We start from the raw sequence: 15519 nt of genomic DNA, 5'->3' as shown, positions 1-15519 counted from the left end.
AGCTCCGGCACTGAAAGTGACAACAACAAGACTAAGAGCCGGCACGAGAGACTATACAAAGTATCCGGATTGTTTCCTTGAAAGAGAAATTCCAGGAATGCTAATGCATCCTGCGATACGTCAGGAATAGAATGAATTGCTGAAGACGGATCCAATAAAAAATTTTTTTCCTGTGCATTACTAAAACACAGACATTCCCGGCATTCTTCTGCACAATGTTAAACCTGCCGTACCTTCCATAAAAGGCCAGCGAACCCGCAGGATGTTAGTCAATGGCAGATCCAGGATATTTTTAGCCATCCCATGAATCTTTTAGCTATTTCTGCCCGGTTGCACTTAAGCTGTTCGATATGTGGAAAATAGGAACATTTTTTGATCCGGAACGGTCACTTCGTTCCCATAGTTTGTCACTGCTAACGGTGCACATGGTCATTGAGAATCCGCGGGGTGCCCAGAGTCCATTAGTATTCCGACTACTTGCTTGTCCCGTCTGGAGGATGGGAGACTGAAGTTTTGGCAGAAGTAAATGCTTTAGGGGAGGGAGGATGCTTTGAGAGTCTCCTTGGTTTCAACAAGTTCACATGTTGGCAAACAAGTGGTCGAATAATAGGCCCGTGGGTCATGGAAAAGGCATGGAGGCGGAAACAAACACCAGACTCTTCTATCCTGGGTGGCAAATCCCCGCACCATAATGGGGGGTACATTTTGATCACTGCTATAGGGCCCACCTAAATGTATGACGCTGCTTAAGGCCCCATGCACATGGCCTTGCCCGTAATCATGGTCCACGGAAAGTCACCCGCATTTTCGACTTGTGTTCCCGTACAAAGTATGGGGTCTCGTCGATAAAAAGCAAAATATAGGACATGTCCTATCTTTTGCGGAGGCTTCTACGGCCCGGACACCTTCCTGTAAATATACGGGAAGGTGTCGGTGGTAAATAGAAATGAATAGGTCCGTAATTGCGGACTAATTCTACGGTCGTGTGCACGGGGCCTTATACATAAAGAGCATTTCACCAAAAATAAAAGCCTCCAGTAAATTTTTCCAGTTCCTCTACTCACCTTTACATTTAGGTTTTCATCCAGGAGGATATTCTCCAGCTTGATATCTCTGTGCACAATTCCTTTCTGATAAGGATAATATAAAAACAGGATTAATAAAATGCAGTAAATGTGATCGCTGACGGATTATCAAATATTCTCTGGATTATCAGAGGATCACAGAAACTATAAAACTTTCAGGTAAGGGGTAGAACCTTAATTTAACTTCTTAAATGCACCCTATGAGAGCATTTTAGGGGAAATAGAGAGGTTCCCCCAATAGGAGCACCCCTTCTTTTAGCCAAAGCATAGACGCACTGGGTTGTTTTTTTGTGTTTTTTTTTTAATATAAAGGAAAATGATCCTTAAAATTGTCAATCGGGTTTCGTCGTGATGTTCATTGTTTTGTTGCTCTATTCTTGCCGTCAAATCTGATGCAAATGTGAACAGGACCTTAGGTCAGTGGGCAGCACATTGGCTCAGTGGTTGGCACTGTGATCCCGGGTTTGAATCCGACCAAGGACAATATCTGATTGGAGTTTATATGTTCTCCCTGTGTTTCCTCTCACACTCCAAGAACGATAGGTTAATTGGTATCCTATAAAATTGGGCCTAATGTGTGTGTCTGCAGTAGCCCATTGGGGATAGGGACTGATGTGAATGGGGACAATCTCTGTACAGCGCTGTGGAATATGTTAGCGCTATATAAGCATTGGGTTTGCAGCACCACAGAAAGCGAGTTGCTGTATTTAATATTTATTCTGGAATTTTTCTCTTTTTACATCGGAATCATATACATTTGTTGCTTCAGTTATGGTGTGCGGCAGCTATTAACGTTCTCCATTGTAAGTCATAACCCCAGAAGGACCATTTATTGTCATCGTCAGACGTTTTATTATTTCCAGTGTCCATTGCCGGCACTTATAACGTATTGATTGAAAGAAGAGGAAGCTAAAATAAAAAGTATCTCGCTGGAGATAAACACACACAGGGGTTACCCGAGAAACTAAAGCAATGTTTCCTTAGACAACGGCGTACCAGAGCGGCAGACGGGACCGGGGGGGGGGGGGGGGGGCTGCAAATAGCCTTAAAGGGTAACTAAATGTTTGACAAACTTCTGTCATGTCATAGTGAAATGTCAGAAGTTTTGATTGGTTGGGGTCAGAGCACTGAGACCCCCACTAATCGTTAATACGAAACGGCAGAAGCGCTCCTGTGAGCGCTCAGCCGCTTTGTGTCTGTTCGGTTTTTTCCGGAAATCAATGTATCGGAATACAGGCTCATAGACATCCTGAGCGCTTCTGCCGCTTCGTTTTAACAATTGGTGGGGGTCTCAGTGCACGGACCCCCACCAATCAAAGCTTCTGACATGTCACTATGGCGTGTCAGAAGTTTGTCAAACGTTTAGTTACTCTTTAAGATAGAGAAAGATATTCTAATAACTGCAAAGATATAAATGTTCTAATTCATTTCTAAGAAGCAAATTAACTACAGATGTAGCAGAGCTGAATTTGTCATCACTTTTGTGCATCGGGGGAACTCATTGAGATGAGATAATGGCGTAGATTTTACTGCAGTCCTATGTAAAACCACATTAAACACACAGTAGCGTCACTAGGAGTTGTGCCTATGCAGTCTTATGTGTCTCCATGGTTACAGACTACAAGCAAACTCCGTGTAGTCTGATCCTGCAGTCATGTGTTACTCTGTTACATCTGCCACCTCTTCTAATGTCTGTAGGTTATCAAGAAGAGAGGCAGAAAGAGTGGAGTAACATATGACTGCAGGATCAGATTATACGGTATGTGTAGTCTGTTACCATACAGACATATAGGTCTGCATTGGAGCTGTATACACAAAACGGTAGAATATTTTTAATCAAGACTAATTGCAAATTGCTTAATTTTTGTATTTTAGATGCACTGGAGCAGTAAAAATGGTTTAAAACTGCAGCATAATGCAGTACGAACATAGGCAATGAGATTCCAGGGAATCTCATGTCCACACTGTGGTATTTTTCGGGTTGTAAATTGACCCGCAATGCATATTTTCAAAACTGCGGTATGTCAATTTAGCCCACAATTCTATCCCCCTAGTTATGCAGAAATCCGCAGAAAAACCCGCAGCATGAAAACGATGCGATTTACGCAGCAAAAATTAAATACCACACCGAAAAAACGCATCAAAAACACTCCTTCACATGCATTTTTTTCCTGTGAACTTCTTGCAGTTTCCTGCGGTTGTGCTGAGTATTTTCTACAGCAAAATATGCAATATGTGCATGTAGCCTTAAGGTTACAGTCCACACACAACGGAATTGCTGCAGAAAATGGTGCGTATTTTGCGGCGTTTTTCTCAATGTTGGGAGACGGTGACATCTCCTCTGAAAAACGCAACAATTCAGTCCTCATTCCGCAGCAGGAATTGAAATGCTGCGGTCCGAAAAATATGCACCGCAGGTTAATTTCAGCTCGGAATTTTTACGTAGCGCGTGGATGAGATGTGTTCAATCTCATCCACTTTGCTTCTACTATATTCTGCTGAGTATTTTCCGTCCGCAATTCCGTACGGGGAAAAAACGCAGCAATTCCGCAACGTGTGGAGGAGCTCTTACTGGAAAAATCTGCAGGAGCTCGTACATTTAGAACAATAAAGGCATTTCCTTAGGTTACAATCTGTGGAAGTAGAGCCAAGGATGTGACTTCTAGGGGTGGATGTGTCGCCGTTATGGGGGGATATGAGACTTACCGACGAGAGGATAAAGGTGAAATCCTCCACGCTGATGAAAGAAAAGGTCATTGTGAAAGGTAAGATAGCTGGGAGCAGGTCACCGGAGAAGATCCGTTCATAAGGAAACTAGATCAAGAAGTGGCCAATCCCATAAAAGGCGTCTGCGGCAGTCATGAAGCCTCCTGGGAGGTTACTTGTCCTAGCCTGCTCCGCTGGCTTTCACTGAATGGAACTCTACCTTAGGATTTGCTCAGTGTTCTCAATATACTGAGGTTTCTGGGTTATCTTGGTCTCCTACAGGTGACAACTACTAATTGAAGCCAATACTGTGCACATAGGGGTAGTCACTCGTTGAGCTATCCTCAAATCTGATGTTCTACATCAGTGCTCTCCAACCAGTGGCTCTCCAGCTGTTTGAAGACCAAAACTCCAGCCGCTGTCAGAGCATGCTGGGAGTTGTTGTCTTGCACATCTGTAGATTATTTAGTTTATCCAATGAGGACATTTACACTCTATCCAAATAGACGCGAGGGTGGCTTAGCGGTTTCCTTGCAGTACTGCATTGTTAATCGGGAGTCTTATGTAGTCTGTTGCTCTCACCATCCTCCATGCTTTGCACTGCAGCTGTACTTCAACCTTCAACTGGGTAGCGGGTATGCGAGACGTTTATCAGGTAACTGCCTCACAAAGATTGAGCCAAATGCGGCTCCACCAGCGGGTCCCATAGATCTGCTTTTTTTGGCTTTATGTGAGATGTATCCTGGCATATAAGGACAACTTTAGCATAGAGGCAGACAATGCGGATGCTATTTGACATATGAAGGCAAGGGCAGATGGCAGGGGCACAAATCCGGCTGCCCCATACTTCTTCATGGATAGTGTGAACCGTGCTCCTTCTCCAATCTTTGCGCTGTGTGAAAGGAGCAAACAAGCGCCAATCAACGAGCTGTCTCGTTGGTTGGCGCTTGTTTACACGGCCCATGTAATAGTAACCTTTGGGTGCCCATACACATTAGGTTGGACCGATCGAATATCCAATGTCTATGGGGGTATCCCAACCCTTCTCCGACGGAGGCCGTCGGGGGAAAGCAGAGCCGGGCATGTTGGATTCCTTGCGGAGATAAACTGCTGCTAGAAGAATCTGGCAGCGGCTTATTCCCCTCTCCCCATTGAATATAAATGGACCTTCGCCCGAGCTGAGCGTCCATGTGTATGGGGGGGTGGGGGGTTCAGGAGGAACAGCTGTCGGCCGAGGTTTGTTAGCAGCTTTTGCACACACACGATGTATACTTTCTTCTTGGTAGATGATGTTACGTGTAATCTGTGCTAGAATAGATTTGCGCGGTAGACTATATCCCACCTCCGGGTTAATCTCTGTGGAGACGGCCAATCACAAATTCCTCCCTTGCCAAGTCCTGAAATAAACTCGCCATGGCAGTCATGTTATATAAATAGCCGGCAGCGCGGCATAGGTACATTCTATACCACTGAATCACCGCCCAATATTTACTTGTGAAATGTCTGTTCCATAAACTCAGACACTTTCATGTTTAGTGATACAAAATCCTAAGGCTCTGGACATAAAGCAGGCGGCTCCACATATACATCTCCTGGTTTCTAAGGAATCGTATAAATATACTGTATCCCATAGCAACAAGTTCAACATCCCTTACATTGCCATTATCTTGGAATGGATTGCCGTTCATTGTGATAGGCTGTCGGTAGTGAGCACACAAAATACATTTTCCCTAATCCACAACTGGGTGCCCCAATAATAAGGGCTGGAAAATAGAATGTGCAAGAGGGGCACATGCCCCTAGGGCTCCACCACAACATGCCCACTACACACTTGCCATTCTAAACTATCTCCCTAGAACAGGGGTCAGCAACCTTCGGCGCTCCAGCTGAAACTACAATTCCCAGAATGCCCTGACTGCCTTTGGCTGGAATAAGGGCATGCTGGGAGTTGTAGTTTTTTTAACAGCTAGAGCTCCGAAGGTTGCTGACTCCTACTCTAGAAGTTTAATGTGACATCATGACATTAGCTATGGTATTATTTAGGCACTATATGGTGGTATTATAGCATAAAGCACCGTTATCTGCTATTGTTATGTGTGCACTGTATAGCATTGTTATATGTGCACTGTATGGCATTGTTATATGTGCACTGTATGGCATTGTTATATGTGCACTGTATGGCATTGTTATGTGTGCACTGTATGGCATTGTTATGTGTGCACTGTATGGCATTGTTATGTGTGCACTGTATGGCATTGTTATATGTGCACTGTATGGCATTGTTATGTGTGCACTGTATGGCATTGTTATATGTGCACTGTATGGCATTGTTATGTGTGCACTGTATGGCATTGTTATATGTGCACTGTATGGCATTGTCATGTGTGCACTGTATGGCATTGTTATGTGTGCACTGTATGGCATTGTTATGTGTGCACTGTATGGCATTGTTATATATACACTGTATGGCATTGTTATATATACACTGTATGGCATATTTATATGTGCACTGTGTGGCATTGTTATATGTGTTCACTGTATGGCATTGTTATATGTGCACTGTATGGCATTGTTATGTGTTCACTGTATGGCATTGTTATATATACACTGTATGGCATTTTATATGTGTTCACTGTATGGCACTGTTATATGTGCACTGAATGGCATTGTTCTTTAGCAATGTATGACAGTTATGTGTTCACTGTATGGCATTGTTATGTGTTCACTGTATGGCATTGTTAAATGTGCACTGTATGGCATTGTGATATGTGCACTGTATGGCATTGTTATATGTGCACTGTATGGCATTGTTATATATACACTGTATGGCATTTTATATGTGTTCACTGTATGGCACTGTTATATGTGCACTGAATGGCATTGTTCTTTAGCAATGTATGACAGTTATGTGTTCACTGTATGGCATTGTTATGTGTTCACTGTATGGCATTGTTAAATGTGCACTGTATGGCATTGTGATATGTGCACTGTATGGCATTGTGATATGTGCACTGTATGGCATTGTTATATGTGCACTGTATGGCATTGTTATATATACACTGTATGGCATTTTTATATGTGCACTGTATGGCATTATTATATGTGTTCACTGTATGGCATTGTTATATATGCACTGTATGGCATTGTTATATATACACTGTATGCCATTTTTATATGTTCACTGTATGGCATTGTTATATATGCACTGTATGGCATTGTTATATATACACTGTATGGCATTTTTATATATGCACTGTATGGCATTGTTATATATACACTGTATGGCACTGTTATATGTGCACTGAATGGCATTGTTCTTTAGCAATGTATGACAGTTATGTGTTCACTGTATGGCATTGTTATGTGTGCACTGTATGGCATTATTATATGTTCACTATATGGCATATGGCATTGTTATTTGGCACTGTATGGCATTGTTATGTGTTCACTGTATGGCATTGTTATATGTGTTCACTGTATGGCATTGTTATATGTGTACTGTATGACACTATTATATGTTCACTATATGGCATATGGCATTGTTATTTGGTACTGTATGGCATTAGAGGTGTAACACGAAAATCCTTGACCCCCAATGCAAAATCTAAATCTATAACTGGGCCACTAACACTGACATATAATTTATAGTGTTGATGCTGTATATATGGAACGGGGAATTTACGTTCCCTAAAGTACGAGGGCCTAGGTGCAACTGCAACCTCGGCACCCCCTATAGTACTTATAGCTGCACCCATGTTCTTCTCTGGAATTATTAGGTATTAATAATAAATGTGATTTAGATAAAATAACATAAAGACCTTACAATGGATAGATGTAATGTGTCCTCAAATGACTTACTGGAAGGATGTGGTCATTTTATGCTATAAATCTGCTTATATGATGCTTGTTTGAAAATCCGCAGCACGTGTTAGTGGTTCACCTCTTGCACCCTGTCAATCACTAAGATTTCTGTGCTGGAGAGTCCCGAGGGCGCACATTAGCATGGAGAAAGAAGACGCAGAATTTGTAAGATATGGTTCTTAGGTTCCCATCTGTGGCTTTCGTCATCAAAAGCGCCATTTTTCTAGGAAGCAGTTATGGTGGTATTTTACGGAAAACCACAAAATCCAGAACCCCATGTAAAAACGATGATGGCGTTTTATAACATACAGGTAAATTCTCTGTCCATTCTCCCTGCTTTACACTGCAGCTCTGCCTGTACAGATTGGCTGCTGTGTATAGATACAAGCCAACCATGAAGTCAGTGTATTACAGCAAGGGCAGGATGGTTATAAAATTCAAGCAGCTATCACATTAGTATAAAAATATATATAGCGGTTACAAATAACCTCCATGCTGACAGTTTCATCGTCAGTCATCAAGTGACCGGTGCACTTGTCAGGTTTCGGCTCCAGGCTTAATAAACATGAAAGCTTTTTGACATAACTGGAAAACGCTGCTTGTTTCTTCAGTTATTTACCTTGTGGCAATAGTGAACAGCGGAGACAATTTGTCTGAAGAACCTGCGGGCTTCACTCTCCGGGAGCTGGTGCTTGTTATTTATGAAATCGTACAATTCTCCATTGCTGGCGTATTCCATGACGATGATGATCTTATCTGTGCTCTCAAACACTGCAAAAAAAAGAGAGAGAGAAAAATCAAGGGTTAAAATACATTCAGAATAAAATGTTAATGTGTGCCTATCCTTACATTTCTTTCCCATCCCTTTGCCCCTCTCCATGCCTGCTAAATTGTGTGATGTAAGAGATGTGCTGAGTGCTCTAGGCCAATCAGATCTCTCCCTCCTGCTGCCTTCCCTCCCCTCTCACAGCAAAGAAACACAGAGAGGCAAACTGCAGCTGCATCCCCCTCCTCTCCTCTCCTCCTTCTCATCTTGTAAATTTACAATGACTTTCACTTAATAGGACTATATCATGTCATTGCTTTTTATACAGTTGCCTAAAACAATAACATGGCTTTACCATAGGCAAACCTACACTTTAAATAAAATGCAAGTGTATACATCTTTAATTAACTTCACAGAGACCCAGTCACAGCTCTCAGTACTTATTAAGATGAATATATCATACCTGACACACAATACTTTAATAGCCAGTTGTATATCCACCCTACTCGACATTCTGGTTTGTCCATGATGGACTGTGAAATTTAATTTTACACTCCCTCCTTGTTATAATCTTTCCCTGCTGTTAAAATTTGTCATGGTCTTATTCTGTCTGGGATGAGCGCACGTCCCTGGTCACACTGCTAAACCCGTAACTGCCAGTGTTAATAGACTAGTCTGACATTTATAAAGTACAGATTATGTGATTATTCTCTGATAATCTAGCCTAGGAATCCAGTGATAATATAATATTAAAGAAAGGCATTATTATAGTCATTATAATCTTGTACATAGGAGGCAGTATAGAACTTATATTCTTGTACACAAAGGGCAGTGTTATAGTAGATATATTATTGTATATAGGAGCAGTATTATAGTAGTTATATTCTTGTATATAGGGGGCAGTATTATAGTAGTTATATTCTTGTATATAGAGAGCAGTATTATAGTAGTTATATTCTTGTATATAGGGGACAGTATTATAGTAGTTATATTCTTGTATATAGGAGCAGTATTATAGTAGTTATATTCTTGTATATAGGAGCAGTATTATAGTAGTTATATTCTTGTATATAGGAGCAGTATTATAGTAGTTATATTCTTGTATATAGGAGCAGTATTATAGTAGTTATATTCTTGTATATAGGAGGCAGTATTATAGTAGTTATATTCTTGTATATAGGGAGCAGTATTATAGCTGATATATTATTGTATATAGGAGCAGTATTATAGTAGTTATATTCTTGTATATAGGAGCAGTATTATAGTAGTTACATTCTTGTATATAGGGGTAGTATTATAGTAGTTATATTCTTGTGTATAGGGGCAGTATTATAGTAGTTATATTCTTGTATATAGGGAGCAGTATTAGGCTGGGTTCACACGTGGCGGAATTTCACTTAAATTCCGCTGCGGACACTCCGCAGCGTTAATCCGCAGCGGAGCCGTTTCTGCATTGACTTCCACTTCTATTTAGAAGTGTTCGTTTAGACGATGCGTAACATTCCGCTGCGGAGCATAGGCTGCGGAGCGGAATTTGGTGTCCGCAGCATGCTCTGTCTGTTGCGGAGCAGTGGCGGACTCATGGCGGAATTTCTCCATTGACTTCAATGGAGATTCTAAGTTCCGCAATGAAGTCCGCAGCTGTCATGCACATGTTATGTGTGCTGCGGATGCGTCTTGCTTTTTTGCCATGACATTTCTTCATTCTGGCTGGACCTATGTATTTCTAGGTCTACAGCCAGACTGAGGAAGTCAATGGGGCTCCCGTAATGACGGGAGCGTTGCTAGGAGACGTCTGTAAATAGTCACTGTCCAGGGTGCTGAAAGAGTTAAGCGATCGGCAGTAACTGTTTCTGCACCCTGGACAGTGACTACCGATCACAATATACAGCAACCTGTAAAAAAATATAAGTTCATACTTACCGAGAACTCCTTGCTTCTGTCTCCAGTCCGGCCTCCCAGGATGACGTTTCAGTCTAAGTGACGGCTGCAGCCAATCACAGGCCAAGCACAGGCTGCAGCGGTCACATGGACTGGCGCGTCATCCAGGGAGGTCGAGCTGGATGCCGAAAGAGGGACGCGTCACCAAGACAACGGCCGGTAAGTATGAAATTCGTTTACTTTCACTAGGGAAAGTGCTGTCCCTTCTCTCTATCCTGCACTGATAGGGAGAAGGGAAGCACTTTTCCCGCAGTCCGCAGCAGCTAGTCCGCATCAATTTACTGCACATTTTGTGCAGATCCGCAGCAGAATCTGCAACGCAGATTCTGTGCGGCATTGATGCGGACAGTTGCGGAGGAAATCCGCCACGTGTGGTCATGCCCTTATAGTAGTTATATTCTTGTATATAGGAGCAGTATTATAGCAGTTATATTCTTGTATATAGGAGCAGTATTATAGTAGTTATATTCTTGTATATAGGAGGCAGTATTATAGTAGTTATATTCTTGTATATAGGGAGTAGTATTATAGTAGTTATATTCTTGTATATAGGAGGCAGTATTATAGTAGTTATATTCTTGTATATAGGGGGCAGTATTATAGCTGATATATTATTGTATATAGGAGCAGTATTATAGTAGTTATATTCTTGTATATAGGAGCAGTATTATAGTAGTTACATTCTTGTATATAGGGGTAGTATTATAGTAGTTATATTCTTGTGTATAGGGGCAGTATTATAGTAGTTATATTCTTGTATATAGGGAGCAGTATTATAGTAGTTATATTCCTGTATATAGGAGCAGTATTATAGTGGTTATATTCTTGTACATAGGGGCGGTATTATAGTAGTTATATTCTTGTATATAGGAGGCAGTATTATAGTAGTTATATTCCTGTATATAGGAGCAGTATTATAGTGGTTATATTCTTGTACATAGGGGCGGTATTATAGTAGTTATATTCTTGTATATAGGGGGCAGTATTATAGTAGTTATATTCTTGTATATAGGAGCAGTATTATAGTAGTTATATTCTTGTATATAGGAGCAGTATTATAGCAGATATATTATTGTATATAGGAGCAGTATTATAGTAGTTATATTCTTGTATATAGGAGTAGTATTATAGTATTTATATTCTTGTATATAGGGGGCATTATTATAGTAGTTATATTCTTGTATATAGGAGCAGTATTATAGTAGTTATATTCTTGTATATAGGAGCAGTATTATAGTAGTTATATTCTTGTATATAGGAGCAGTATTATAGCAGATATATTATTGTATATAGGAGCAGTATTATATTAGTTATATTCTTGTATATAGGAGTAGTATTATAGTATTTATATTCTTGTATATAGGGGGCAGTATTATAGTAGTTATATTCTTGTATATAGGGGACAGTATTATAGTAGTTATATTCTTGTATATAGGGGCAGTATTATAGTAGTTATATTCTTGTATATAGGGGGCAGTATTATAGTAGTTATATTCTTGAATATAGGGGGCAGTATTATAGTATTTATATTCTTGTATATAGGGGCAGTATTATAGTAGTTATATTCTTGTTTATAGGAGCAGTATTATAGTAGTTATATTCTTGTATATAGGGGCAGTATTATAGTATTTATATTCTTGTATATAGGGGCAGTATTATAGTAGTTATATTCTTGTATATAGGGGGCAGTATTATAGTAGTTATATTCTTGTATATAGGAGCAGTATTATAGTAGTTACATTCTTGTATATAGGGGTAGTATTATAGTAGTTATATTCTTGTATATAGGAGGCAGTATTATAGTAGTTATATTCTTGTATATAGGGGGCAGTATTATAGTAGTTATATTCTTGTATATAGGAGCAGTATTATAGTAGTTACATTCTTGTATATAGGGGTAGTATTATAGTAGTTATATTCTTGTGTATAGGGGCAGTATTATAGTAGTTATATTCTTGTATATAGGGAGCAGTATTATAGTGGTTATATTCTTGTACATAGGGGGCGGTATTATAGTAGTTATATTCTTGTATATAGGAGCAGTATTATAGTAGTTATATTTTTGTATATAGGAGCAGTATTATAGCAGATATATTATTGTATATAGGAGCAGTATTATAGTAGTTATATTCTTGTATATAGGGTTAGTATTATAGTAGTTATAGTCTTCTATATAGGGGCAGTATTATAGTAGTTATATTCTTGTATATAGGAGCAGTATTATAGTATTTATATTCTTGTATATAGGAGCAGTATTATAGCAGTTATATTCTTGTATATAGGGGTAGTATTATAGTAGTTATATTCTTGTATATAGGGGGCAGTATTATAGTGGTTATATTCTTGTACATAGGGGGCGGTATTATAGTAGTTATATTCTTGTATATAGGAGCAGTATTATAGTAGTTATATTCTTGTATATAGGAGCAGTATTATAGCAGATATATTATTGTATATAGGAGCAGTATTATAGTAGTTATATTCTTGTATATAGGGGCAGTATTATAGTAGTTATATTCTTGTATATAGGGATCAGTATTATAGTAGTTATATTCTTGTATATAGGGGGCAGTATTATAGTAGTTATATTCTTGTATATAGGGGGCAGTATTATAGTGGTTATATTCTTGTATATAGGGGCAGTATTATAGTATTTATATTAATAGTACATATACACTTGTGCATCAGGGAATGTATTAGTAGCTAGTAGTTAGTGCTGGTGTAGTAAATGTATTCTATGTAATTTGTATGAACATGTTTGATTGTATATCATGATATCTTATCTCACCTCTGTAGTGTTGATTTCTAGTACTGCTGCCTTCTTATACTAAATACAAGAACTGCAACCTCAGATGTTCCGTAGAGATACTGAACCAGCAGGGGGTTCAGATCCAGTAGATATGACAAAAAAAAAAAAAATCTCGAAGATTTTAAATGTGGCTCTGAATGAGACCAGAATGTAATAATTCAATTTCAGTACAAGGCAAGTGAAGTAAACTTTCTGCAAAACTTCTCAAAATTGAATAAGAATTGTATGACAGAACGAGTCTCCATGAACAATCAAGCTACTTAATCCTTTTAAATGGAGGCCTCTGCGGTGCCAGGGGAATCCCCTGCCTCTGACGCACTCTATGACATATGCCCCAGGCCTTTACTGACCTTCGAAGACCTGTATGATGTGCTCGTGTTCCAGCAGCGCCGTGATCTCAATCTCTCGCTGAAGATGGACCCTGTCCAGGACATCTGTGATCCTGTCTTTTTGAATGGATTTCACAGCAACCTAAAAAACAACAACCAATATATGGAATTTATCACTGGCGGCATTCTACATTCAGTTCCAATGTGTGTAGTATTGCATCTCAGTCCCATTCACTTCAATGGAGCTGAACTAATATATATATATATATATATGTATATTTATATATTTTTTATCGATATATTATAAATATTATATATGTATATATATATATATACACACATACGCACGCACACGCGCACGCGCACACACACACACACACACACACACACACACACAGACACACACACACACACACAGACACACACTGTACATCAAGACCACAGGACCAGAGTAATATCATCCGCCCTGGTCTAATATTATCTTCATTTTGTCTAGTCACAAGGTTTCTGTAAACGGCACAAGCCACGTAAACACCAGTACACAGCGACAGATCAATACATAAGAAAATCTTCAGCATGTTCAAAGTATCAATTTTCCTGCAGTTGAGGGTTTGCTACAATCTATTTAAGCAATCAATCCTCTGTGTTCTAAACAGTCTGGGCTCTCAATCTGATACATTTTACCTGCACTGATACATTGTAGCAAACTATCAGTACAGGAGAGATATTTGGCTGCTAATGTATTCAGCATTCAGAAGATTGTCTAGACTGGATAAACTGTAGCAAACGTTCAGCTGTGAGAAGCATCAAGATAGGCACTCAACCTATGAATGGTCCCGTTCACCCTAAGCAAACAGAGATGTTAAAAATAGTCAAAAATTTTAAGTATATTAGAAAGTAGCATATAAGCATTGTTATATATATATATTTTATATTCTTTTATAAATCAATAGTACATATCAATATATGATAATTGTTATATTTCTTAGGAGGAATCTTCCTCTCCTTTCAACAGCCTGTAGCTCCCCTTTCCCTACCTGCAGGCTCTCTGTACATGTTAAGAAACTTCCACAGTCCCCCCAAAATCCATCTAGATCAAGAAAGTAAATATAAAACAAAAGTTGAAGGGAGAGGAGGGGTATGCAGCTGCATTTTCTTACTCAGTATATCAGTGAAACATGAGAGGGAGGAGCGAGGAGGAGCACCAGGGACCGAGGTAGCGGATTGGCCAGAACTCACAAAACTGCTCTCCAGCTCCACACCAGGGAAAGCACGCCCGCCCAGAATAAAAATAGAGGAAAATATAAGCTGGATAGGGGAGGACAAGACCTAAAATACGCCGGCTATACACATTTCTGTCAGCACTACATCTACAGATGCCTAAGATGGGATATAAATTTTTTTTGTAGTGACAGGTACCCTGCTTGATTTACATAAACCCAAAAAGTCCTTTAAGAACTTATAGGGGAGCCATCGTATTGTGGTTACGAGGCAGCTATCACAGGGAATCTGATCGTGTTGTAATCCAAGCTATAAACCTTTGCGGGACAATCCAAACCAATGGTGGGTAGTCCCTCTCAAACAGCAGCATTGACGTCGTATAAACAATGATTTTACTTTTGCGTGTCCCATTCTGTTTGGACATTACAAGAAAGGAATGAATGCCGCTACGTTATTACGTGTATACGTTCATATGGCAGCTGGTTCTGTAGAAGATGACTTCCTTCCCCCTCGGTGTTGGCACAATGTTTCTTACTTAGTGCGTCAGTAGCAGCAAGGAATCCGGACTAAATAGACTGATGCATAAATACACATACCAGTAGAGCTGGGAACGATCAGATCATATCAGCTGCCCGAAAATAGAGGATTGCCCATTACACAATATCAGAGTCCTTACCATGCCATGTGGAGCAGTTGTCTCCAACCTGTGGCTCTCCAGCCGTCGCATGACTACAACTCCCAGCATGGGAGTTGTAATTTTGCAATAGCTCAAGAGCCACAGTTTGGAGACCACTGCTCCCC

At 39.8% G+C, this 15519-nt stretch overlaps 2 protein-coding genes across 2 annotated transcripts in view; one reads left to right on the top strand and one right to left on the bottom strand.

The window, feature by feature from the left end:
* PRRT3 (proline rich transmembrane protein 3) overlaps window positions 1-15519 on the top strand; it is a 296142-nt gene that overhangs the window by 136126 nt on the left and 144497 nt on the right. The window lies entirely within an intron of this gene.
* The window catches only part of LOC142656788 (NUAK family SNF1-like kinase 1), a 34491-nt gene that overhangs the window by 9541 nt on the left and 9431 nt on the right, over window positions 1-15519 (bottom strand). Inside the window, exons 2-4 of the mRNA XM_075831684.1 lie at window positions 13519-13639; window positions 8272-8423; window positions 1065-1130 (exon numbers count right to left, since the gene is read on the bottom strand). Coding sequence (XP_075687799.1) covers window positions 1065-1130; window positions 8272-8423; window positions 13519-13639 — 339 coding nt within the window. The remainder of the gene's footprint in view (window positions 1-1064; window positions 1131-8271; window positions 8424-13518; window positions 13640-15519) is intronic.

The sequence above is a fragment of the Rhinoderma darwinii genome, chromosome 7 (assembly GCF_050947455.1).
Source record: "Rhinoderma darwinii isolate aRhiDar2 chromosome 7, aRhiDar2.hap1, whole genome shotgun sequence".
Taxonomy (NCBI): domain Eukaryota; kingdom Metazoa; phylum Chordata; class Amphibia; order Anura; family Rhinodermatidae; genus Rhinoderma; species Rhinoderma darwinii.
The sequence above is the reverse complement of the archived record's forward strand: the minus strand, read 5'-3'. Positions and strand labels throughout refer to the sequence as shown.